Source organism: Equus caballus, chromosome 14 (genome assembly GCF_041296265.1).
Source record: "Equus caballus isolate H_3958 breed thoroughbred chromosome 14, TB-T2T, whole genome shotgun sequence".
Classification (NCBI taxonomy): Eukaryota; Metazoa; Chordata; class Mammalia; order Perissodactyla; family Equidae; genus Equus; species Equus caballus.
The window spans coordinates 88,618,861-88,646,001 of NC_091697.1; the positions used below are offsets into that span (position 1 = coordinate 88,618,861).

The 27,141-nt window shown below is 45.4% G+C and overlaps 1 protein-coding gene across 4 annotated transcripts in view; it reads left to right on the top strand.

Moving 5' to 3' along the window:
- Positions 1-5,254: 5,254 nt before the first annotated feature.
- Positions 5,255-27,141, top strand: part of GLRX (glutaredoxin) — a 44,496-nt gene continuing 22,609 nt past the window's right edge. Inside the window, exons 1-3 of one of the 4 annotated variants that reach the window (XM_001504609.7) lie at positions 5,255-5,733; positions 11,338-11,457; positions 13,053-14,174. In XM_001504609.7, the coding sequence (XP_001504659.1) occupies positions 5,524-5,733; positions 11,338-11,451 (324 nt within the window). In that variant the 5' untranslated portion in view covers positions 5,255-5,523 and the 3' untranslated portion in view covers positions 11,452-11,457; positions 13,053-14,174. Of the gene's footprint in view, positions 5,734-11,337; positions 11,458-13,049; positions 14,175-27,141 lie in introns of those variants that run through there. The other 3 variants (XM_005599547.4, XR_011425176.1, XR_011425177.1) reach the window with 3 other exon arrangements.

Consider the following 27,141-nt stretch of genomic DNA (forward strand, 5'->3'; position numbering starts at 1 on the left):
GGTCAAGGACACAGTCTTGAAGTTAAATGACAGCAAGAAACCTCAGTGGGACCCAGGCATTCTCAGGTCACCAGTGCTAGTAGGTGACACACCATCCCAAAACTGAGCCTGGATCTTAGAAAAGGTGACAGTGCAAATACATGGTGGAGCCTCTTGGAAAGCAGCCTATACTTCTGAGTTTGGTTGAACTTCGAGTCCTCCAAGTCAGGGACCTCCTCCCTCTCCTTATTTCCCCAGTCATTTGGAATCCAAAGTGTCTGTCTTTCAAAGTTGCTGTGAGGATTAGAGACAGTGTATGTAAAGCTCTTAGTGCAAAGCCTGCCACACAGTAGGTACATAGTAACAGCTGTCAGTGTTACCAAGCTCATCATCAAGCAGCCTGGCATAGAGGTGGAAGGGGAGGAAATAGTGAGACCAGAGGGACTACAGCTAGAGGCAGAGTCAGTGGTCCTCTGTGGTCAAACCTAGAGAGATCCAGAGAGAGCATCAAACAGGATCTGACTCTGAAAACAGGCACAGCCACAAACCAGAATCTTCACATCTCTAAGGTTGGAAAGGGCTGCTGGTCACATGGCTCATTCACCTGACCCCCACAACAGCACATCTAAAGGGCCAAGGGCAGCCAGGAGCAGTCTGGGAAGTCTTGAGGGGCAGCTCAGACCCCATCACCTGCTGAGCTGTCCCTTTGCACCATTTCAAGTCCTGTGAAAGCCAGGACTGGTCCCAGGGTGAGCCTTGAAGGACCCTGAAGGGTTTGCCTGCTCCAGAGCATTCCTACCACTCCTCAGAGCCCTTCTGTGGGCAAACTGCATTTAGGCACTCATTGTGTTACTCAGGAGGTGGGGCAGAGTCCTTAATTCATCAAATATTTAACTGCAAATCCTCATGCTTCAAACATACCCATTATGGCTCTTCTCTGCCTATGTGTAGAGTCCTTACTCCTTAACTAGGTAAAGGACACTCGTCATCTGCCTGCTCTCCAGCTGTCTCTCCCCATCTTCTCATCCGCACGCAACTACACTCAACACCACACGCTGTTTATGTCAATCTTGCTCTTCCTGTCCCTCTGCCTGCAGTGCCCTTCCCTACTTTGTAGACTCACAAACATCTCCTCTCTCAAGACTCAGCCTAGCTCAGCTTTGTTAGCCTTTCCCTAAGCAGCCTCCAGGCAGGAATGGGCACTCTCTTTTGGTTCCCCTAGTGCCCATCTGAACTTCCATTATACTACCCTAGAAAACACTATATCACTGTGTCCATTTTCCCTGTCTGCGTCCCCCAGTAGACTGTAAACTGCTAAGGACTGGGTCTGCATACGACTGATCTTTGTTGTTGGGCCCAAGCAGTCAATTAATAAATGTTTGTAAGATGGATGCATGGGTGGATGGATAAGGACTAGTGTACATTTGGGCTCTGATAAAACAGGGATGAAAGCCCTTTCCCTGCCCTCAAGGAGCTCTCTGTAGATGACAGAAAAAGAATAAAAAAGAAAATGAAATGGATCAGGGCACAGAACACTGTGTGAGCTCAGCTGAGGGGCATCCAATCCAATGGGGAAAAGATGTATGTGTTCAGGAGTACTTCCTAGAGAAGTCAACACATGATCGGGCTCCTGCTGGACCAGCAGGAGTCAGCCACACAGAAATGGTGGGGGGCAGGCACTCTAGGGAGTGTGAGTAGCGAGTCAAAAGCAACGAAGTTCTGAGCAGCAGAAGCGTGGCGCCGGCTCAGACTCCATACACCTGGAATAAAAGGCGGTGATACGGCCAAGGAGGCGATGAGGACCGGTCACAAGGGCCACATCCTCACTAGGGAATCTGAAGTTTATCCTAGAGAAAAAAAGAAGTCTTCTAAGAAAAAGAGAGAAGATGATGGGATTTGCATACATAAAGATCACCCCAGCAGCAGTGGAGAGCCAGACAGTGAGGTCAAAGTGGAGATTCTACAAGATCTAGGGGAGAATGGGTGAGGGCTGCACCAAGGCAGGGCAGGAGCAGACTGCAGAGGTACTCAGGAGGCAGAATTGTTAGAGCTTGGTCACTCTGCACAACAGCAGGGGAGGAAAGGGCAGTAAAGAAGCCTCCCAGGTTTCTGCCCTGGCCAACAGGGTAGACTACAGTACTCACGGGAGGATGAGCAGGTATGGAAGACAGAGGAGGGTGGCTCCAGTTTTGGTCACACTGAGGCTGAGACACCTGAGGAACCCCAGGTGGGTCTTCTCAGCAGGCAGTGAACCATCCATTCATGAGGCTTAGGAGAGAGGTCTAGACAAGACAAATAAATGTGTACTCATCAACAAAAAGCTGACCCCTGGAGCGGAGGATGCAGATAAAATCTTTCAAGGAGGGTGTGTACACAGTGAGAAGAGGATCAAGCCCTAGCATATACCACGTGTGTAGGCAAAATTCCTGAGAAAGAGGCTGAGACAGGATACCCAGAGATACAGGCAGAATTTAAAGATCAAGCTGCTAATGATGTTGGGAAGAAGAGAGCTTCAGAGGGGGACGGTGACCCACATGGTCAAATCCTGCAAAAGGGCAAGGAAAAATCCCGGAAAATGTTCATTTGTGGCCAAATTTTCCCAGCCCTCATCAGCCTGTGGATACAAATAAGATCACATTAACAGTAACAGCCCACATTTCACACATATCATGAGCTTTTTGCCTCCATAGCAGAACCTCCGGTCCCTTAAAAAAAGCCCTCGATTCCCAGTAAGCATTTCTGGGAGTGCCCGGGGGTGTCGCGCACAAGCCCAGAAAGAGTCCTCATGTGCTCTTCCACACACACCTCTGTTGATGTCCACAGCACTTGAGGACTGGGCCTCCCTCCAGCCCCCTTGAAATGCCCCTCAGACCCATGGATTCCGTCTCCTGATGGGCCAAAGCTACAAAGCTTCATGATGTCACTGAGGCAGAGCATCCCATGCTCTGAATGCTTCACTGAGCTGAAGCCATAGAATTTTCTGAGAAATGTGGCAGACACCTCCTCTTTGCCATCCGTTGGTGTTCCATGTCTCACACAGTTCCTCATGAAAATGCCTTCTTCAGCCGGCTTCCTGCAGCCATCTGTCCTAAGGTTTCAGACACCAGTCCCTAGGGCTGAGCTGTAGGGCAGATGATAGAGGCCCCTGTACCCTAGTCTCTGCCCCAGGTACTCAGACCCCCAGGGGACCCTCTGCAAACTGGTCCTTGAGGAGGTTCACTCCACTAGTTTACCAAAAACTCCACACCCACACTCCCGAGTTAGTCTCAGTCAGGACACCTGGCCACAGGGTGATTTAGCAATGTAGAGGCCATGGTTGAGGCAGGCCAAAGGCGTTTCAGCAGAACGCGTGATAATGAGGCCAGATCGCCATGAGGTGAGGAGAGTGGGAGGGGAGTAAAGTGCACACAGCGAACAGAACAGCAAGGTTTGTGAAAGATGGCTGTTAAGGAAAGGGTGGAGGGAGGAAAACAGGACAAAGGAGATGGAAGGTGGTGGTGGTTTTTATCAAGGGAGGGGGGAGCATCATGACATGTTGATGGAGAGGTGAACCCCAGGCACCGAGAAGGGAAAGGCTCTGAGGGAATAGCCAGGTACAAGGCGTGTTGATGAACCTTGGGCCTGGTGAACTGAAGGTGGCGGCTCTGAGAGAATAGCCAGGTACAAGGCGTGTTGATGAACCTTGGGCCTGATGAAGAGAAGGCAGCAGCTCTGAGGGCCCTGAAGAGACCCTGGGCCTCAGGTGGGGACTGGCCACGGAAGTGAGCTAAAGGAAGAAAATGAAGAGAGGCAACCAAATGCTGCCATGAGCTTAGTCAGGAGGAAAGCGAATCCATGGGTTGGGAAGTTCCAGCCCTGACCAGGACCAGTTGCCTCAGGCCTCCTGGCTCTAGCAGATTCTTTTTGTTGACAGAGATCTCACTTAGTAGCTCCCTCTCTGTGACTCAGAATCTGGGTTTCTTGTGTTGCCATTTAATTTTATTAATAATTATAGCTGCTTCCTGGAGTCAATTTTCTTTCCTTCTCTCAATCACGCCATGCTTGGGATTCCACCCACATGACAACCACTGGAAGCGTCCAGCTCTGGCCCAGGCCCCACCTTTCAGAAGATACTCTAGTTTCAGTATAACACTTCCTCGGGAAAAGGCTGAATCACTTTCAAGGGAGGTGGTTTTTCCTTGTTTCTTTATTGAACTTACTGCACCCAGAGGGCGTCAGAACCTAGAGCAGAAGACTTCGCTCACCACAGCAGGGGGCACGGGCACCGCAGGAGGAGCATCAGATTTTCTAGTCCTAGAGCCCCGGCTTCAGGTCTTCTAACACTTGAGGTGAATGTGGTCCCTGAGTTATTACACGGCTTCTATCCCCAACAGTGGAAACAGAGGCTCAAACAGACAAAAAGACCCTCATGGGATCTGTGGTTTGAAAGCAGGGGTTGTGTCTGAATTTGCTTCCATGCTAAACTGCTGTTCAAGGGTCACAAACTCAAATGCTAATGGGGTGAAGAGGCAGGTGTCCGGAAGGCAGGAGCTGGCCAAGGGGCCTATGGAAAATGGAGCCACTGTCTACCCGAGGGGACAATAGCTACTCAGCCCCAGCTGCTACCACAAAGGAATGTCACCTGACTTTTCAGAGAGAGGTTGCAAATGTTCACATTTTTAAATGTTGGGAACTAACGCCATTAAAATAATCACAACAGGGCCTGCCCGGCGGCGCAGCGATTAAGTTCGCATGTTCTGCTTCTCAGCGGCCCAGGGTTCGTTCGCTGGTTCGGATTCCGGGTGCGGACATGGCACGGCTTGGCACACCATGCTGTGGTAGGCATCCCACATACAAAGCAGAGGAAGGTGGGCATAGATGTTAGCTCAGGGCCAGGCTTCCTCAGCAAAAAAGAGGAGGACTGGCAGTAGTTAGCTCAGGGCTAATCTTCCTCAAAATAAATTAATTAATTAAATTAAATTAAATTAAATAATCACTACAGCAAAACACCCACCATGCCGGCCAAGCAAAATGCCCTGGGAGCAGCCTCAAGACGGGATGCAAAGTCACAATTTCCAACCCACTTCCACTAAAGAGATTTCAAGGCATTCTGTTTCTTGAATGATTCTGTTTCCATGTCTTTTAAAAAACTGTGTCTCTGAGAAGGAAAACAAAGGTTTTACTCCAAGAGGTCACTGCCTGCCTCTGAGGTCACGGCTCCCTCCCTGGAGCTGGCCTGTGCACTTTGTGCTTCCCCAGAGGGTTATTTGACTATGCTTTCTGCCAAAGGGCAGGCACTCCTGAAAGATCTGAGGACAATGACGCCCTGGGCATAGCTATCGGTGACTAAATACAAGTATGCATTCCCCGGCATCTCCAGCAGGTGAATCACACCAGACTGAAATGACTTTGGGGCTGTCCCTTTAAAAACTGAGCAGGCTACCGGGCAAACTCCTCCTCCAGGGAGGTTCCTTTAAATGGGAGCCAGCCGGCTGGGCCTCGTTTTACACCCCGAGCAATACCTGCAAGTGAGGATTCCTCCCCGGGAGGCGGCAGCCTGTCAGCATGGCTAAAGAGTTTGTGAACAGCAAGCTCCAGCCCGGGAAGGTGGTTGTGTTCATCAAGCCCACTTGCCCCTACTGCAAAAAGACCCACGAGCTCCTCAGCCGATTGCCCTTCAAACAAGGGTCTTTGGAATTTGTCGATATCACAGCCACCGGCGACGACGTGAGCAAGATTCAGGATTATTTGCAAGAGCTCACAGGAGCCAGAACGGTGAGCCTGGGGTTTCGTTCTAAAACGCTCACCGATTCCGTTTTCTTCACCGGGCTGTGAGCAGGGTCCGCCTGTGCCTTTCTCTAGGGCACCGCTAGGGCTGCGTCACTCAAGGCGTCGGGAGGGCTGTGCGGGGTTGGGGAGGCGCCTGAGCACGACGGGCCCCTGGAACGGGCGGCCCGACTGCAGCCAAGGGTCCCCTGAGATGGGAGGAGGGAGAGCAGCTGACTGCGCGTCAGGGTCAGTGGGCCGAGCGGCTGTCGTGGAGGAGTTATCTGGAGTCTTTGTTTTAAGCCCTGCCGTGAAATGATAGTTTTCAGCTTGGCGGTTCGGGGTGGAAGGACCAAGTGTGATCTGTCCCTTTCTGCTACTGCATATGGGAATCGTGCGCACTCTTGTCTTCTGTTTTCCACAGCCAAGCGGGATTCGCTGTCCTTCATTCTTTTCTCTAGGCTCTCTTTAACCTAATTTGCTCATTCTTCCTTATCTAACTCCTCCCACTGGCAAAATCTAAAGGCTCTTTATTTGCCCCTTGTTCTAAATGACGGGATGTTTCCAGGCCTGTCATAGGAGGAAGTCCAGAGGCCAGAGTTCCCGCCTGCCTCTCACAGTGGCTTGCTGTGTGATCCTGGGCAAGTCACCACCTCTGTGATCCTCAAGGACCTCCTCGGCTGCAAGACCAGACTAGAGTAGGCGACCTCTAAGTCCCCTTTGGTATGAGTAGACCGTGAGCCCCTCTAAGAACTGCTCTCTTTGATCTGAACAGGCTTCCTCTTCCTTGGGGTCCGAGGCTTCTAGGGGGATGCCCAGCCAGCCAGATCGCCTGCATCAGTTCTGGTGCTGGGTTGGGTGAGTGATGTCCCACCTGCTCACCCAAGTTCCCTTTCAGGATGTATATTCTAGGACACAGTGTTTGCAGAAGCACATATCCTAGTTCAGTTTTAATCTGACTTCCAGGGTTTCTTCTGGATTCTCAGAGTAAAGCATGGGAGGCTGTTCCTTCCCGCCTCTCCAGTCAGAAATCACAGAGGCCAAACCTGTTGCTTCCAGGACCCCAGGGGAGGACTCCTGCCTTTGGGAGGTCCTGGAACAGAGGACACAGTGGTGAGAGAGACCCTTGCTGCTTAGCTGGACCACCAGCTGTGCAGGCTTCGGGTCCTGAGAAGGAAAGAGCGGTACAAGTACTGCCATGGACCCGGCTGTGATGGACCCCTCACTGCCAGGGGTTCTCAGGTGTTGCTGCATGTTAGAATCACCTGAGGAGCATTTTTTTTAAAAAAAAAAATCCCAAGTCATACCCCATACCAATTGAAACACCATGTCGGGGCGGCCCGTGGCTGGGTAGTGAAGTTCCTGTGCTCCGCTTTGGTTGCCTGGGGTTGGCCCCACCAGATCCTGGCAGCAGACCTACACACCACACATCAAGCCATGCTGTGACAGCATCCCACACGAAAGAGCTAGAATGACCTACAACTGGGATATACAACTATGTGCTGGGGCTTTGGGGAGGAAAAAAAAAGGAAGATTGGCAACAGATGTTAGCTCAGGGCCAATCTTCCTCACCAAAAACACCAAGTCGGAGGTGGGAGCCAGGCCTTACTGGTTTTAAAGATTCCCAGGTCTAACGGTAGAAACTTATAAGATGAATAAGTTCTGGGGATCTAAAGTACAGCATGATGACTATAGTTAACAATACTGTATCTTATGCTTGAAATTTGCAGAGAGTAGATCTTAAGTGTTCTCCCTGCGTACACAAAAATGGTAACCACGTGAGGTGATGAGTAAGTTAATTAACTTGATTATGGTAATCATTTCACAACATACCATGACATGCCATCAAACCATGACATTGTACACCTTAAATATATACAAATTTGTCAATTATACCTCAAGCTGGGGAAAAAATAGTTTATTTCCTATCAAAGAAAAGATCCTCAGGTAATTCCAATTTGCAACAAGTTTTGGGAGCCACGGCTCAGCTAGGCAGTCTCTGTTCTCTAGCAGGAAAAACAAACCTCTTCATGCGTTCATTCAACAATTTTTTGTTTTTTGTAAAGCAACAATTTTTCTTCTAGTAGTCTTTTAAGGTTGTTTTTGAATTTAAAAAAATATTTTTCACAGGTTCTTGAGTCCGAAAGGCATTCCTCTAAGGAGAATAAATCCTTTGATGTTGTATGCCTCATGCTCCCCAACAGTGAAGGGTTTGTATTCGAAGAAACTGAAAACTTGAGAGTGGTGCCTATCTTACTCATCCTGCACTGACCTGTGGTGCTGTGCAGACAGTAGGAACCCAGCTGGACTTCACTGATTACAGAAACTGAGGTCTTCAGTTGGGCCATGTACTTGGAGAAACCTGTTCTGGTTTTGCTATAGTCCCGGTTCCTAGCTCAGTGCCGTCATTTATTCCTTCTCTAAAGCTCTTTCTTTCCTTATGTAGATCCGTTTCTGACCTCTATCATTTTCCTTCTCTGTGAGGAACTTTGAACATTTCTTGCAAGGCAAATCTATTAGCGATAAATTCCCCTAATTTTTGACTGTGTGAAAGTCTTTATTTCTCCTTCACTTTGAAGGATAATTCTGCTGGATACAACAAATATTTTTAAGCACCTACTACATCGTAGGCACTTTTCTGGACGTTGGAAACACTGCCATGAACAGAAAAAAAAAAAAACTCCTGCCCTTGTGGAACTTCCATTCTAGTAAACAGAATGAAACATTATGTGGGAAGGTGGTAAGTGATATGTGCTGTGGAGAAGAGCTAAGAAGGAAAGAGAGGCAGTAGGCAGAAGGTACAGCTTTAAATGGAGCCATCAGGGCCTCACTGATTGGAGTAAATCTCTAAAGGAGGTGAGGACGGAAGGCACACAGACATACAGGGGCAGAGCATCCAGGCAGTGGGAACAGCAAGTGCAAAGTTCCTGTGGCAGAAATGTGCCTGGCAAGGAGGCCTGCATGGCTGGAGCATTGTGAGCTGGTGGGAGAATGGAGAACAGGAAGAGATGATGGGGTATGGGTTGGGAAGGCCTTTCAAGCTATCATTAAAACTGTGGCACGTGATGTGAGACAGCAGAGGAGTTAGTTTTGAATCTAGTTTCATTTTGAAAGGGTCACTCTGGTGGCTGTCAGGAGAAGAGACTCTAGGGACGCCAGGCGAGGATTGAAGCTGGGAGATGCCTGGAGGCTCCAGCTGTAATTCACGTGAGAAATGCTCATGGCTCGTAACAGGGACGCATCCAGGGAGGGGTGAGCGGTGTTGAGAAGGAGCTTTAGTAGCTGCATCCGAGTAAGCTTAGAGCACAGAAGATGCCGCCTCGCTGAGGCTGGGGGCTGGAGAAACCACTTCCAGGAGAGCAAGGGTTGTTAGGGTGGCAGTTGTCTTTCTGCTTCTTGATAGTAACAGACTCTCAAGTTCCTCTGAAGAAGGGGACGGGGCTGTGGGGAGCGCACAGAGGGTGCGTTTCTTCATCGTTCCTCAGCTCAATCAACAGTTTCCTGTCTTGTCACCACAGCCCCGCACTCTGTCCTGTGCAGCCTGTGGTTCAGCTCCCTTTGGGGGTGCTGGTGACTGTTGTGCTTTCAAGTGCTTTTGCTGTTGCCTAACTAGATGGGGGGTGTACGGGCAAAGGGGCCTTTCAGCTCTCAGTCAAACAGCTTCTTTGCCCAGTGGTGTGCATACGGCCCCACCCTGGAGACAGCGCCATCCTGTGTCAGGGCCTGTGCCACGCGGTGGGGGCTGCTGTAGGGCTGTGGGTTTTCAAAGCCACTGTACCCTGGGAGGAATGAACAGCTGCTCGGCGTCAGCCAGTGTAAACAGTGGTTTACACACGCGAACCCTGGGGCAGCCGTGTCAGCTTCACCTGCAAACTCGTCAGAAATACAAATTCTTGGACCTCCACCCAGATGTCCTCTATCAGAATTTTGGGGAGGGGAGTAGAAATCTATGTTTTAACAAGCCCTTCAGCAGTTCTGACGCCCGTTCAACAATGGCTCAGACCTTTTTGAAAACATAGAAGTTCCAGAATGAATACGTCTCTTTCTTATTTAAAGCTCAGATGATTTTTATCTCCTTATGCGATGCCTTCAACAGAAGGTGCTCTGACATATAATTATATTAGAATTACATTAGGATTTTGTTCTATTTACTGTTACAACTGACCACAGCCTAGTGTTTCTGGGGAGATAAAAGCCAAAGGGCCTCCAACAATTGGGGGAGGGGGCTTTATTTTCTCTAAAATAATGGCCAGGACCCAGGGGAAAGCTGAGGTTTCTGGGCTCATCTTTCTGCGGCTATTCTTTCAGCTGAGAAAACAATGTTGCCTCGATGGCACTTCCCATGTGCGAAGCCCAGCCCGCCGTGTGGTGCGGTGGAGCAGGCTGCACCTCCAGTGAGCGACGAGGACGACGTGAGCAGGTCTTCTCAGTCCGCGTCCTGTGTGTTCTTTCCCACTCTTGAGGCAAGAGGAAATAGCCACAGAAATGTGGTGCTGGATTCTTTTAATTTTGGCCTTAATTTTTAAAGCTCACTTCCACCCAGACCCCTTCTTAATAAAAATACTGTCAGGACTTATCCAAAATAATTCAACCCTCTTCCTCAGCTCTCTCATTTTTTAAAAAAATTCGCTTGAATTACTATGCCCTCTGAGGAAAATCAACAGCTTTGAAAATATTCTTACTGCTTTCTATCTCTCACTTCTCCCACCCTTTCTAGTATGTTCCTTGTGTCCAGGGAGAGGAGCTTCTTGCTTCTAACCACTCAGGTGACCCATCTTGTGCTTGTTTCTTCACTACCTGTCAGCCTTTGTGTAAGCCCCTTGGCCTGGAGGTTGTCCGGGCCACAGTGAGAGGACTTCCTCCTCCTTCAGGATTCCAAGAGCCCTCTGGAATCTGGAATGTGCCTAGCAGCAGGGCAGGAGCCTGAGTGTGATTGGAGATAAATGCACTCAGTGGACGTGATGACTGTGTCAGACTGATTGTGTAAATCTTGCCGTGGGTGACCCACCCAAGCCAGGTGTGAAACCAAAGCAGACGAACGTGCTTGCTCCCAGAGCTGTAGCACTTACACATTTCATGATGGGCCAGGGATTAAAAAGGGAGACTCGGACATTACCACTGAGGACAGAGCTCATGACAGAGAAAGATGACTGTAATAAACCGTGGACCTGAAAATCAGGGGCAGAGACCTAATGCAGGTACTTTTCCTACTGTATTTAGAAACAAACTCCTACCTGGTTGCCATGGCTTATGTCTCAGGGGTGGTCCCAGCTGCAGAGGAACCGGAATTTAATCAGGGTGGTCTAGCTGCAGCCAACCAAAATTGCTTCCCTGAACTGTGTTTCTGCAGAGGGAAATTTTAAATCACTCTGACTAGTTGGGCAATCTTACGCACAGCACATGCAATTTGAAAAACATCTTGGCTTAAATTCTTTAGTGAATGATTTTACGCTTAGAAGAGAAAGTTCTGACCTGAAAGAATATATAAGAGGAGGTTGTAAAGTGATTTGAACAGCTTTGGATCATGGAAAATATTTAGAGGAAGGAGAAAATGTCATTCTTTCTAACCTAATAATTAAGTTCCTAAATGTCCTGGCTTGTTTGCTTTTTTAGGTACCTCGCGTCTTCATCGGTAAAGACTGTATAGGTGGATGCACTGACCTACTCAACATGCATCAGAGTGGGCAGCTGTTGACACGGCTAAAGCAAATTGGAGCTCTAGAATAATTACAGGTGAGTGACAGGTGGGACGCTGGGCCCAGAACACTGGGAGACAGTGGCATTCTATTGCCATGTTTTATTATAAGCTAGGAAGGCGTTCTGGCTAGGGAAAGAATGATTTGGGGTGGTTTGGGGACCCGTGAGGTCATTTATGTGACTTCACATTTTACAAAGGGATTAATTGTGTCAATGGGAGGAAATCCTCTCACTCGACCTTCATTTAACAAATGTTTATTAAGCACTTACCACGTGCCAGATGCTGTACTAGGCACTGGGAATATAGTAGTGAACAAAAAGATAACATGGGACTTGTATTCTAGAGAGGTAGACAGATCAGAAACAAGTAGATAATTCCTGAAACAAATAAATAGGATAATGTGATAGAACATGGTAGGGAGTGGGGAGCAAATTTAGCTGATATGGCGTGGGAAGGCCTTTCTCAGAGGGGCTGGTTGCGCTGAGGCTTGGTTGACAAGATGGAGACAGCTATGTGAAGGTGAAGCAGAAGACCTTTTCAGGCAGAGGGAATAGCAAGTGCAAAGGCCCTGACGTGAGAAGTATGGACTCTTCAAGGAAGGGAAGGGAAGCAAGAGCAGACCGAGTGAAGCGTAGTGAGAAGGAAGAGGAGTAACATGTGGGCAGGGGCCAGAGCACGCAGGCCTTGGTAAGTAATCTGGATGATTCTGAGTGCAACGTGAAATCAAGGTAACTTTTGCTTTGCTGTATTCACACTGCAAATCAATTCAATCTAATTGGCTTCCCAAACGCCAAAACGAAGTTTTCTAAAATTGTAACCTAAAGGAGATCCTTGGCTCAATGGAAAACCATAGGGTGATGAACTATTCAGAAAGGAACCAGCCTACTTTTGGGGTCTGCTGAGCTCCCTTCTCCCCCGGCTCTTGTTAGTGCTAGCCAGCTTCAAGCCAGGCCAACTCCACTGACTCATACATACAGAGACTCTGTTTTTTTTAGTCAAAGGAGAAATGTATGGTTCTTAAACCAAAATATTCTTTGAGGGGTATTTATTATCCATTAATTAATAACTTACCCTTGAGAAATGAGTATGTATAATTTGTGGTGGTTACTCAGAATAGCAACAGAAGTATGAAAAAGAAAGGTCTGGAAAAATATAACTGAATCCCTTGAAATAAAATAGTTAATATTATAAGCCTTCTAATCACAATTCTACAACATCCTCTAGGCAGGTGAGCACTGTCTGCTTGGGTGAGCTTCCTGGCCTCACCCCGTGCACTAAAGCACTTAACCCAATTAACTATGGTGCCAAATGTTTCCTATTCTGGAATACTTTTTTTAGCAATTTAGGCTTAGACGAAGAATGGAAGGAAGCTAATGACATTCCTGGGAAGATGAGGAATACCGTTTCCCCAACTACCTCTATGTTGGGGTGGCCATTAGAGTCCCCCATACTCACAAGCTTTCTTTATTTGCATTATATGCTCTCAGTATTTTGCTGGCAGCTGCATCCCAGGGCCATCTGTAACACATTGTGTTTAAATAGCAAGAGTAAGTGTCCTGGTAATGAAAAGGGAAATGAGGGGAATTTACCTTTCCAAGAAAATCCAGTTCTCTGTATTTTTTCCCAGCAGAGCTGATCCCAGACTGATGTCCCCCTGAGAGCTGAATAGCATTGCAATGATGACAGCACTTCCTGGTGGATGGATCAGGGGCTACCTTTACCCAGCTACAGCAGCTGTTTACTTCTGAAATATGTTAACCAAAAAAGGAGGGGTGGGGGTTGGCAAAAATAGCTTTTTCTTTTTTGATTTAGTGTTAAAAGTGGCTCAACTTGCCCCAAATCACAGATCTGAGAAGGTTGATGGATGTCTTGGGTTTCTTCTGGATCGGCCCTTTGGGTTCCAAAAGACCGTGACAGTCATGGCCTAGAATTCACTCACTGACTCAAAAGATGTTCTCTCTCTTTGGCACATGTTTCTTATGATTGTCCTCCATGCGCCGGGCCTCGTCTACCTCTAAGCCAGTGTTTCGCAACCAAGTTTATCCCAAGCCCCTCAGGATGAATCTGTAGTTGGTTTTCTGCTACTACCTGAAAATTATTTTGTTGAGTTTGGCTTTATGGAGTTTGTACTATGAAATCAATAAGTATTTTGAATGTACTTTTTCAAACTGCATGTGTCTCCCTGGTTACCATCCTCACTCCACCCCACTCCTATCTTGAGAATCGTTTGCTCTGAAACAGTGTTCTCAACCTTGACAAATTCACAGCTCTCACAGGAAATGTTCAACAGTTAAGAAATTGGAGAAGTGAATTAAGAAATGAAGGGCCTGAGGGCCCCATTTGAGAAAGTCCGCATGAAACATTAAGCACTGTTGGCCTCCTGGTGCCCAGTGATCGGAGGTCCAGGTGGAGATGCCGTGATCATCTCTTGCCTAAGATGCTCATCCAGGTCATCCTGAACAAGTATGTGTTAATTTGCTTAGATTATGAACCAAAGTAAAACATGAAATTTAAAACGTTATCACAGAAAACTTACAACTCCCTCCCCCAAGGGTATGTCTGTGAAAGTAGCCAAATTTAAGAAACACGGTCCTAAATTATTTTCTCTCTCCTTTTTTTCCCTACTCTCTGAAAACTTAAGGATCCCTTACTGTGATGTTTGTTCTAGCATTGCAAGAGTAAGTTAATTTCCTTCTGCAGTCTTTAGGGTGAATGTTAATTTCTTTTCTAATAAAGAAGTACCCAGAGATGATACAGTGATCTTTGTCCAATTCTTTTCTATGTTCTCAAGACCTTAAGGAATGATATTAATGCAAAATACACCAATTTAAAGCTTTATGTTTTTCTCTCGCCATTATAAAGCACATGCTATTGTCCCTCATTGAGGACAAATGGTTGATGTGATTTTCCAATTTTATATTGAAATGACAAATAATTTGAATGTAATATATCAACACTAGCCTATTGAATACTGTTTAGGGTTTAATAATAGTCTTTTTCATTTCATGTTCCATTTTCCATTTCTCACTTAATACCCTTGTGCTTTTGGCTTACTCTTCCTTCCCTTACGGGCTCTACCACTGCCTTCAACCAGACTGCTGTGGATGATTGTGCAGGTCATGCACTGCACAACGCTCTGATTGACACCCCCTGGAGGCTGCGCGGTGTGCAACCTGCACTGTCCCTGATCCACTCCAGTTCGCTTGCCTGCACTTTCTTTCATACTCCTCTGTCTCTGCTCATGTGTTTCCTCCTCCAGAGATGCCCTTTCTTAGCCTTTGTTTTGCTGTCATACTCCTCCTTCAAGCCCTGACTTACAGACTACCTCCCCCTTTACATACCCTCTCCTCTCACTGCCTTTTGACTTTCCTCTATCTTTTCTGTGTTCTCTTTCTGGAACTCCTAGTAATCACATATCGGATCTCCCAGACTTGCTCCCTCTTCTGTGATCCTAAAGCCCTCTGCATAGAGGTACTTTAAAACCCTCATCAGGTTGTGTTGTCATCAATCATCTGTTCTGGGTTCTTGCCAGACTCAGAAATACTCAAAGGCAAGAGGCATTGCTTAACATCTCTGTTTAACCTCTTCCCTCCACAGAGGGAACACTAGCTCGTTGTTGCAATCATTCTGACACTTCTCTTTATAGTTTTACTCTCTAAATATCCCTAAACAATACATCTTAGTTTCGAAAAGCAACAGCAAACACCAATCTCGCTGTGTAAGGAAAGGGCGATATGACAATCAGATGAACGACCCCAGGAGAAGATGAGCCGGACAGAGGCTCTGGGTCATAGACTGGCTTCAGCTTCCTGGGGAGTTTACCAGAGGGGTGGTCCTGAGTGAGTCTTTGGTGGTCAGGGAGGCTATCATGTGAACAGGTACTGGGCATGCCCCAGAAATATGGTCGATGGAAGCGGGCTGCTCTGTGTTTCCTGCTTCCACAGCCCACCTCCCACTCTCAGGAGTAGGTCAAAGCACATCACTTCTGTGGGAGTGTGGCACACCCTCGACTAGCCAAGTGTGTGGCATGAATAAAAATGTCAGCATGAGGCAACTAAGTACAGATAAGAATCTGCTTCAGGCTCATTTGAGCATTCTGTCCTCGAGTTAAATAAGGTACAGCCGGGGGCTGGCCCTGTGGCCAAGCAGTTAAGTTCATGCGCTGTGCTTCTGGGTCACAGGGTTTTGCTGGTTCGGACCCTGGGCATAGACACGGCACCGCTCATCAAGCCATGCTGAGGGGGCGACATGCCACATGCCACAACTAGAAGGACCCACAACTAAAATATACAACTATGTACTGGGGTGCTTTGGAGAGAGGAAGAAGGAAAAAAAAAAAAGACTAGTAACAGATGTTAGCTCAGGTGTCCATCTTAAAAAAAAAAAAGGTACAGCAGGAGAGCCCTCAACATGGAAAATTACACCACTGCAATCTGGAATCGTTGCCGTGTGTGTCAGGGCACAGCTCTCTTCCCGCGATGTCCCTTCACCATCATCCTGGGGATTCAGTTTCCTGATCTCCTATTTCCCACGTCCCATATGTATTTGTTACAGCTAAACTGCCGTAACAAAATTACGTTAGAAGCTTAATTGTCTCTCTCATAACAGTCCAAAGGGGCTTTGCCCCATGGACTCCCACCAACCCAGGAGTTGTATGCACCACTTCTGCTCCCATCCCTTGGCCAGGACTTCGTCCAGGGCCTCCCTTAGCCACAGGGGAGGCTGGGCAATGGTGTCCCTGCTGAGAAGCTCCTTGCCCAGCTAAAAGTCAGGGAGGTCCACACCAAAGGAATGGATATTGAAGGAAAATTAGCAGATGATGTCCTTTTTTTTTTTTTTTTCCATTTGGGAGGACCATATATCCTCCATGGTTATTAAGAAAGAGAGAATGGGAAGTAAGCTTTTTGAAACCTTGTTTATCTGAAAATATTTTTATTTTGCCCTCGTATTTGGTTGATAGTTTGTCCAGATATAGCTCCTAGTTAGGAATCGGTTTCCTGCAGAACTCTGACGCCGCTGCTCACTGTCTTCTGCTGCCTGTGTTGCTGTTAAGAAATCTGAAGCCATTCTGATTCCTAATACTTGGTGGATGACCAGTTTGGGTTTGTTTGTTTGTTTGTTTTCTACTCTGGAAGCTTACAAAATCTTCCCTTGGGGTCCTGTGCTCTAAAATAGCACACTGACATACCTTGGAGAGGGGCTATTTTCATACATTTTGGGGGCTACTCGGAAGTTTGGGCGGTCCATTCAATCTTCTCTCTTGTCTTTCAGTTCTTAGAAATTTCATTGGATTGTTTCATGGATGCTTTCCTCTCCTCTATCTTCTCTGAGTTGTCTTTCTGGAACTCCTGGTAATCACCTATTGGCTCTCCTGGACTTGTCCTTAATTTTTGTTATATTCTCTTATTTTCAATCTCTTTTTCTCCCCCCGGGGGATTTGCTCATCTTTATCTTCCTACCGTTCTGTTGAGTTTTTAATTCTGATGTCAATGTGCTTAATATCCAATAGCTCTTCAATAGTATCTGAATGTTCCTCTTTTTATAGAACTGTTTTTGTTTCATGGCTGTAGTACATTATCTCTCTGAGGTGATTGTGATTTTTTTAAAACTTCTTTACTGAATTATTCCAACTATGACTTTTTTCTTATTTCCAAGAGTTCTTTCTTGTTCTTAGTTTCCTTTTTTTTTTTTCTTGTTCTTTTTTTATGGATACAATCATTTCCTTCATCTCTGGAAGGATATTAATTATGGCTGGAGCTTTTTAAAAAGCTGTCTTCTGATTCCTGCCGTAACTCCTTCCCCTCTGAGTCCCTATTTTCTGTTTCTGCTCTACATTTAAAGGCCATCCACAAATGTCTGGAGGTCTGACTAGATATTTAAGAAGGAGGCACCAACAGCTGGTTGGAAGACTTGTGTGCATGGATTGGGCTTGCCTACTGGTTGGCTTCACCACAGAGTCTTTGTTCAAATGTCACCTTCTCAGCAAGGTTTCCCACATCATCCTAGTTAAAATTTCACCTAGCATTCTATCCCTCTTCCTTGTTTTGTTTTCCTCTATAGCATTTATTACCTAATATATTGTACAATTCGTTTATTTATTTTCTTTATTGTCTGTTTCACCACCAAAATGTAAACCCCTCAAGGCCAGTAATGTGTATTGGTTTTATTCACTGCTGTATCTGCAGCATCAAGAAGACTGCCTGCATATAATAGTCACTGAGAAATATCTGTTGGGTGTCTGAATGAATGAATGAATGAATGATGAGGCGCAGATCCCCCACGTGTTAGTTCCTGGACGTTTTTCTCTGGAGCCGTTCAGCTTCTCCAGTTTCACGGTCAGTGGGTTGGGCCTTGCCGCCAGGTTCTGACTGCCAAGCAGGGGAAAGAGACTCGGCAGCCCCCTGGTCAGTGTGCAGACTCTCCTGTAATCTCCTGTTTTCTGCCGGCTCCTTGCTGAGTGTTTCTGGCTTATTACACAGGAATAGAAAGCACTATCATCCAAAGAGCACTGAGAGGTTGGCACAAGGGGTTGGCAGAGGAAAGCAACAAAAATAACACGCAAAAAATTCATAGCCAAAGCTCTGCTTCTGTTTACTTTAAAAAGCAAGCAATTCAATCCCTTGCACGTGTCTCATTTTAATAACTGCCTTCAGTCTGCTGCTTCCTGGCCCCTGGAGGTGGTGACTGACAGCCCTTCCCCCAATTCAAGGCTGTCCAAAGACGGCCCTTAAAGGGAAGTAACAACTGGGGGTGATAAATGGGTGTGTGGGACAGGTGGCACTATTTCTATCCCCGGTGAGTATCATTACGCCATTATCTTGACACTTGGTTGTAAGGGAGAGCCGTGCTCTCTAATTTCACTGCACCATGCAATGGTTAGTGGGTTCCGGAAAATATTTTAAAGAACTGGGCTCCTGAGATATTTTCAGTAAAATTCCATTCTTATATTAATAGTGATCTTTTCTTATTAAATACAGAGAGCATAAAGTCTGAAGGGGCAGACTTTAATCTTAAGAGAATCTGCCCACATCCCTTTAAGCACAGGTGATATTTAAACACGAGTCAGATTTACATTTCCTGTCCCCAGGTGACTTTTCTGGTGAGCTGTGCAAAGCTGAGGTGGGGGAGAAAAGAAGGGGCATTAGGAGAGTTAATGAAAGTGCCGAACCTCCGGTAACCTCTCTGGGGTTGCAGTTAGCGCTCCTGGGGTTTTATTCCTGGGGGCTCTTCTTGCCCATTTGGGGTCTTCCTTCCCTGCTACCAAGGTTATAGCCCCTGGCCCCCTACAGCTGAGCTTTCTCAGGAGAGAGTGGAGCAACTGCCTTCCCTCTTTCCTCGTGTGCTTTGTGAAACTTGGAATACGTCATACACAGGATTACACGTTGTTTTACAGTGGGGACTTTGCACTGCCTTTCCTTATACTTCCAAGCCATCCTGTGGAGCGGGTATGGATGATCTTTAACATAATCTGCCCTGGGTTCTGACCAGAGGTGTCAAACGGGGACCAAAGGATCCACTCTGGGAACAGGCTGACAACTCTTGGGAAGGTCAAATTAGAGAAATCAGCTGGAAGCTGTGGCCCTGAGGGCTGTCCCTCAGCATCTAGAATGCAACCCCATGTGTGACGAGAGTGGTGCGCAAAGCTGACTCAGTGTCCTTAATCAGGACCCTGCTTGGAAGATCCCAGTCACTAACACAGCTGCTGGATGATTGCAGAGTGCCAGAGAGTAGCAAGGGAGGAAAAGGATGGGCCACAGGCTGCTTCCAGAGAGGGAAGAGTGTGGGCGTCCACAGACAGACAAACAGCAGGTTAACCAAGGAGGAGCCCTGGTTCTTCTTCCCATCCAGGAAGCCCAAGGCAGGCAGCACCAGGGTGGGGAGGATGTGGCTTCAGGACACTTTGGAGGACAATTTACCCCCCCCAGGTGTGACCCAATGGCTGATAGACTGTCCTTAATATGACCAGAGAAATTCCCCTCATCTACGAGAGGGACGGAGCAATGGATGCAAAATGCTCCCTGAACACTGCCTGAGCTGGCAGGAGAGGAGAAATCCCCTTCCACAGGAATCTGAGGAGGGAGGTGTTCGCCCGTAGCCCGACAGTCTTCAGCATGAGGACAGTTTTCTCCACTCACTGTTCTTTGCCTACAGGAGAATGAGCCCCTGGGGGATCTCAAGGCTATTGAGAGGGTCAGAGAGTCCACACAGACATTCCAGTTTGCCACAGGTGCATAGAAAGGTACCATTCTATGTATCTTTCACTGCATCTAGTTTTTCCAATATTTTAATAAAGGTGAACAATTGATTTACCCAGTTAGAAGTTTTTCTTGGTTTATTTTCTTGTGTGACAGCAGCGGCAGGGGATAAAATATAAATCCATTTAAGGGATCAGTGCATATGAAACCAGCAAACAGCCATTGTTGATTAAGTATCTAGGTACTAAAGTTTTTTTCCTTTTTGCAATTACTCATTACAGCTTTTAGCTGTTTAACCCACCCGTTGTTAATGTTGCTCTTTAGGCAATATGCTATCTGACTCCCACTAGGCTCCTATAGATAACATCTTCCTGGAGCCTGGATCACCGTGGTAATGGGTGTGTGAGCTGTTTTTCAGGAATTAGAACCCCTTTGTCCACTCCAGGCTGGTTGAGACCACCAAACTCATCAACGGGGCCCCTGGAGATGTCCAATAGGCGACCTTTTGATATCACGAGGCTAAAAACTCCACCCTCAGATCGTGCTAACACCGCCATTCTGTGAGCATGCGTCCTGTGAAGAGGCGTGGAGTCTGACCACGCTTGCGCAGATCATCAATTACCTCATCTCTCCCCACCTCCAATCACCTCTCTCCACATTTCAGATCACCTTGCCCCCATCCCATAAATATCCCTGAGTCCCTATTTCCAAGGAAGCAAATTTGAGGCTCCTGTTCTCACTTCCTCATGGGGCTGCCTTGTGAATAAACTCTCTCTCTGCTGCAGTCTCGTCGTCTTGGTATTCTGGGCAGTGGGCAAAAACGAACCTGGTTGGGTAACATATACCCCTATAATTATCTATTGAAAATATTTAACTTACTTTTGAACAAAGCAGTCCAGCATTCACAGTGGCTTTTGATAGACTGTTTTCTCAGTCAATGGCTAACACACAACCGCTACATATGGAGAGATGCTGGTCTACCCCATCTTTTAATATTGAAAAAAGAAAGTGGAGAGTCCACAAGTTTGGAAATACCGGAGACTGTTGCCCTGTACCAAAGAGACGGCTGACAGCACTGGTTCTCAGTCTTCCTGCTTACACAGATTGTAACTGCAGTGTAAAGGTAGTAGCAAATTATGGTTAACTTGTACCCAAGTCAACATATAATGAGTTTTATCCCGTGTTTCCTAGGCATTTTAAAGAGGCTATATAATCTCCCCATTGGTTGAAATAGGTGAATGTAAGAGTCTACATGCTGTCGTGATAGAAGCTTAGAAAGACCAGCTGCACTCACTGGGTGCTAAGCACATTCTAAGTTTTGAACATGTTTTCATTCATGTAATTCTCACAGCAGCCCTACAAGCCAACTGCTGTCATCATCATTTCCATTCTACAGATGGAAAAACTGAGGCACAGAGAGGTTATGTAAATTGCCCAGGGTCTCTGAGCAGAGCCAGGATGTGAGCCCAGCAGGCTTCCAGGAGTACATACTCACAACCACTCTGCCTTTCACTAGCTGTTTCATTGTTATGGAGACCTACTCGTGTTTCCTGGTCCAGCACAATGAGTGAAGGGCCTCCCTGGACCTCTGGGCTTTGAGCTACAACACAAGAAATGATTTGACTTCTCCAGCATGGCCTGTCTCTTAGCTCAGTGTTTCCCAGAGAAGGTTCTTCAGAACGCTGGTTCCATGACATGTTAATAAATGTTACACGAAAAAAGGGGTTCGATGGTCAAATGAATTTGGGAAATGCTGGGCCTACAGGGCTTACTCTCATTTTGAGAGTCCAAGCCTTTTATCTGATCTACTTTAACACTTGTGCTCTTGAGGACTTCCAGTTTCCAATTCGGCATGTCAGAAGCTTGGAAGTCAACACTCCATCCTAACAAGTAAAAAGCTGAATAAACTGAAAAATCCACAACTCTCCTTAGATCCATAAGAGAATTGAGGTCACAGGGTAAACCATTGCCCACCAAACTGGAGAGACTGGTAGGCAAATACAGAGAATCACAACTTAGCAGAGAGCTTGGTGAAAATTAGCGCTGGGTAGGGAAACCGGAACTGTAATTGACAAATTGCTGGAGGCTCAGTGTGGACAAGTGTAGAGTAAAAATCTCCAGGGGGACCCAGTCATCAGGGGCCTCCCACAGTTTTGTGAGTTTTACTTCCTGGAGTTCTAACTAGGTTCTCACCATAAATATTGAATTTCAGAAACAATCTCTTCTGCTTCCAGCAGGCGAAGAAGACAAGGAACCATTTTGAAATAGACTAGAGCACTCTGCTTTTCTTAACAAAGTCTGTCCTCAGGAGTTAACTATTTAACTAGGGCCTAAACTGCTGGGGTTTTATCAGAGCCTAACTGACCTGGGGGAGGGGAAAACCCCACTTCAGTCCCCTCTAGCCTTCCATAGGGAGAAGGGAAATACCCAGTTCCATACTAGCCATCCTATTTGACTTGGCTGGGGGTCGGGCAGAGGGGGAGGCAGGGGTGACTGAGAAGCACATGTGAAGCTCACAGGCCAGAGGCACTGGCTCACTACAAACTGAGACCTACTCATGGGAATATAGGTGGCTTCTCTTTCCTCCACATATCTTATCACCACATTACTAAAGGTCTATTTACAGCAGGTACCCAGTCCAGTATATTGTGTCTGGCTATCAAGGAAAAATTTCAAGGCAAAAAACATGGAGCCAGCCCCGTGGCCTAATGGTTAAGCTCTGCTTCTGTGGCCTGGGTTCGGATCCTGGGCATGGACCTGTACCACTCACTGGTGGCCGTGCTGTGGCAGCAACCTACATACAAAACAGAGGGAGATTGGAAAAGATGTTAGCTCAGGGCGAAACTTCCTCAGCAAAAAAAAAAGAGAGAGAGAGAGAGAGAAGCAAAAAACACAGTTGGAAGACAGAGAGCAAGCATCAGACCAGATTCAGATATGGCAGGCATGTTGGAATCATCAGACTGGAAATTTAAAATAACTGTGATGAACATGCTAAAGACTCCAATAGATAAAGTAGACAGGATGCAAGAATAGATGGGTAATGCAAGCAGAGAGACAGAAATCCTGAGAAAGAATCAAAAAAAAAAAATCTAGAGATCAAAAGTACTGTAACGGAAGTAAAGAATGGACTTCAGGGGCTGGCCCTGTGGCCCAGTGGTTAAGTTCTCGCACTCCGCTGCAGGAGGCCCAGTGTTTCATCAGTTCGAATCCTGGGCGTGGACATGGCACTGCTCATCAGGCCATGCTGAGGCAGCGTCCCACATGCCACAACTAGAAGGACCCACAACTAAGAATATACAACTATGTACCAGGGGGCTTTGGGGAGAAAAAGGAAAAAAATAAAATCTTAAAAAAAAAAAAAGAATGGACTTAATTTGATAGGCTCATTAGTGGACTTGAAATGTGCTGTGGTCTGAATGTTTGTGTCCCTCCTCCCCATCCCCCAAATTCACATGTTAGAATCCTTACACCCAATATGATGGTGTTAGAAGGTGGCCTTTGGGAAGTGATTAGGTCATGAGGGTGGAGCCCTCATGAATGGGATTAGTGCTCTTATAAAAGGGATCCCACAGAGCTGCCTAGCCCCTTCAACCACGTGAGGACACAGTGAGAAGCCCCCAGCTATGAATCAGGAAGAAGGCCCTCACTCAATCATGCTGGCACCTTGATCTTGGACTTAGCAGCCTCCAGAAATGTAAGAAATAAATTTCTGTTCTTTATAAGCTCCCCAGTCTGTGGTAATTTGTTACAGTAGCCTGAACAGACTAAGACTGAAGAAAGAATATCTGAGCTTGAGGACATCTCAATAGAAGTCTCCAAAACTGAAAAGCAAGAGAGAAAAATAGACTGAGAAAAAAAAACAGAACAGGGTACCTGAGAACTATGAGACAATAACATATGCGTAATGGGAATACCAGAAGGAGAATAAAAGAGAAGGAACAGAAGAAACATTTGAAACAATAATCACTGAGAATTTCCCCAAGTTAATATCAGACACCAAACCACAGGTCCAGGAAGCTCAGAGAACACCAAACAGGATAAATGCCAAAAAAAAAACTACACCTAGCATATCATTTTCAAACTACAGAAAATAAAAAATAAAGAAAAAATCCTGAAAAGAGCCAGAGAAAAAAATGCCTTACCTAAAGAGGAACAAAGATAAAAATTACACCTGACTTCTCCTCAGAAACCATGCAAGCAAGACAACAATAGACTAAAATATTTAAAGTGTTGAAAGAAAAAACCCACCAACCTAGAATTCTCTGCCCTGCAAAATTACCCTTCAAAAGTGAAGGAGAAATAAAGAGTTTCTCAGACAAACAAAAGTTGGAGGAATTTGTTGCCCGTAGACCTGCCTTGCAAGAAATGTTAAAAAAAAGTTCTTCAGAGAGAAGAGAAGTGATTTAAGTCAGAAACTGGGATCTACATAGAGAATGAAAGAGCACTAAAGAAGGAATCAGTGAAGGTAAAATAAAAACTTTTATTTTTCCTATTCATAATTGAGCAAGCAGATAACAATTTGCTCAAAATACTAATAGCAACAATGTATTTGATTATGTATGCTTATGTGTAAGGGAATGTATATATATACACGGGCATATGTATGCTATGTATCAGTGAAATGAGTGACAGGAATGATACAAGGGGCAGGATGGAGGAATTAGGATTATTTTGTTATTCTATGGTACTCACACTACCTGTGAAGCAGTGTAGAGTTATTTGGAAGTAGACTTGGATTAGATGTAAATATATATTGCAAACTCTCAGGCAACCACTAAACAAAAAGGTAAAAAAATACATAACTGATATGCTACAAAAGGAAAAAAAAAATGGAACCATATAAAATGCTAAATTAATACCACAAAAGGCAGAAAAAAAAATGGAAGACAAAAATAGGAACAATGAACAAAGGCAACAAATGGAAAGCAGCAACAAATATGATAGATATTAATCCAAGTATACCAATACTTGCTTTGAATGTCAATGGTCTAAATGCACCTATTAAAAGACAGAAATTGTCAGAATGGATCAAAAAAACAAGACTCAACTATATGTTGTCCACAAGAACTCACTTTAAGTATAAAGACACATATAGATTAAAAACAAATGGATGGAGAAAGTTACGCCATGCTAACACTAATCAGAAGAAAGTGGGAGTAGTTATATTAATTTTAAGCAGAGCAGACTTCAAAGCAAGGAAAATTACCAAGGATAAAGAGAAGCATTACATAAAGATAAAGGGATAAATTCTCTGAGAAGAAATGCACCTTCCTTAACATGTATGTGCCTCATAACAGAGCATCAAAATACCTGAGGCAAAAACTGACAGAACTACAAAGAACAATAGATGAATCTGCTATTATAGTTGGAGACTTCAACCTTCTTCTATCATAAATGGATAGATCCTGCAGGCAGAAAATCAGTAAGGACATAACTGAACTCAACATCACCATCGATCAACTAGATATTATCAACATCTATAGACTACATCCAACAACAGCAGAATGCACATTCTTCTCAAGCTCACATGGAACATTCACCAGGATAAACCCACGTTCGGGACCATAAAACATACGTTAACAAATTTAAAAGAAATATATCATACAATGTCTGCTCTCAGATCACAGTGGAATTAAACTAAAAATTAATAACAGGACGATACCTGAAAAATCCTAAAATTCATAGGAATTAAACAACACACTTCTAAATAACACATGGATCTAATAAGAAATCTTGAGACAAATTTAAAATATTTTTGATCTAAATGAAAATGAAAAGACAACTTATCAAAATTTGTGGAATGCAGCAAAAGCAGTGCTTAGAGGGAAATTTCTATCATTGAATGTATATATCGAAAAAGAAGAAAAATCTAAAATCAGTCTTTTAAGCTTCTACCTTAGGAAACTAGGGAAAAAAAGAGCAAGTTAAACTCAAATTAAGCAGAAGAAAAGAAATAATAAAAATTAGAGCAGAAATGGATGAAACTGAAAACACGCAATGAATAGAGAAAACCAACAAAACCAAAACCTGGTTCTTTGAAAAGTTCAATAAAATTTTTAAAAAAACCTCTAGCCAGGCTACCTAGGAAAAAAAGAGAAAGGACACAAATTACTAATATCAGAAATGAAAGAGACTATATCACTACAGGTCCCATGGACATTGAAAGGATAATAAAGGAATACTATGAACAACTCTATGCCAGCAAATTTGATAACCTAGATGAAATGAACCAATTCCTTGAAAGACACTGTAGGGGAGGAAGACAGTTTCTCTACCTTCTAGGTCCTTCTGGCTGGTCTAAGAATTGAATTGACATGAGACAGACCAACAGGAGAAAGTCAAACAAAGTTTAATAACACATATACATGGAAGAAATCCAGGAAAACTGAGCGCCTCACCAGAATGGCCAAAGCTGCTACCTTAAATACCATTTTTAGCTAAAGACAAAGGAGGATATTGGGGGTACTGGTTTGGGGCTTCAAAGGGGAGGAAGACAATTTACATGGAGATGGAAACGCAAATGTTTGTTAAACAAGTGTTTGCTGGGCCGTCTATGGACAGTGGGACCTGAAAGAGATCTTTTGATAAAAATGGGCTTAGCAAGGACTCTTCCAGTTTACCGATACACAAAGTTATCTATGGCGATGGCCTGTCCTGGGACAGGCCTTCTATCTTAAATTCTTTTAGGCAGTTGGGGGGAAAGTCAAAGTTTCTTTCAGGTGCTGGCCCAGTGGCACAGCGGTTAAGTTCACACGTTCAGCTTCGGTGGCCTGGGGTTCGCCGCTTCAGATCCCAAGTGCGGACCTACGCACTGCTTGTCAAGCCATGCTGTGGCAGGTGTCCCGCATATAAAGCAGAGGAAGATGGCCGTGGACGTTAGTTCAGGGCCAGTCTTTCTCAGAAAAAGAGGAGGATTGGTGGCAGATATTAGCTCAGGGCTAACTTTTCTTCTTCAAAAAAGATTGAGCTCCTTCAGAAAGTCATAGATCCTAGGACTCTGTCAACTACAGCAAGCACACCGTTACCAAAAACAAACACACACACACACAAATGTTTGTACTTGCTCTTCAAGGAGTGAAGAGCATTGGTCGCAAGGCTGTATTGTGGGCTTGACATAGAGGGGCGGGTAAGAAGTTCACAAGGGGGTGTGCAAAGTATTTCCCCAGAAACAAAATTTTTCCATTTTGATTCAGTTCTACTGACCTTCAGTGAACTCACGTCACATTTTACAGTGGTTATTGAGCCAATGAGAAAGCATTTTTATGGCTACTCATGTTGTTCTTCCTTCCTCCCTCCCTCCCATCCTTCCTTCTTTTCTTTTTTCCTTTCTCTCTTTCTTTTTTTTCCAACTTTATTTGGGTATATTTTATAGCTCACGTAATTGGCCCATTTTTGTTGTACAGTTCAATGAGAGAATGTCCATGTAAGCTGCACAGCTCCTATAGGAACTGGCCCAAGAACCTGAAATTGCAATTCCAAGGGCAGAATGTTACAGTTTAGACGCAGGATGGACTGAATTCAAAT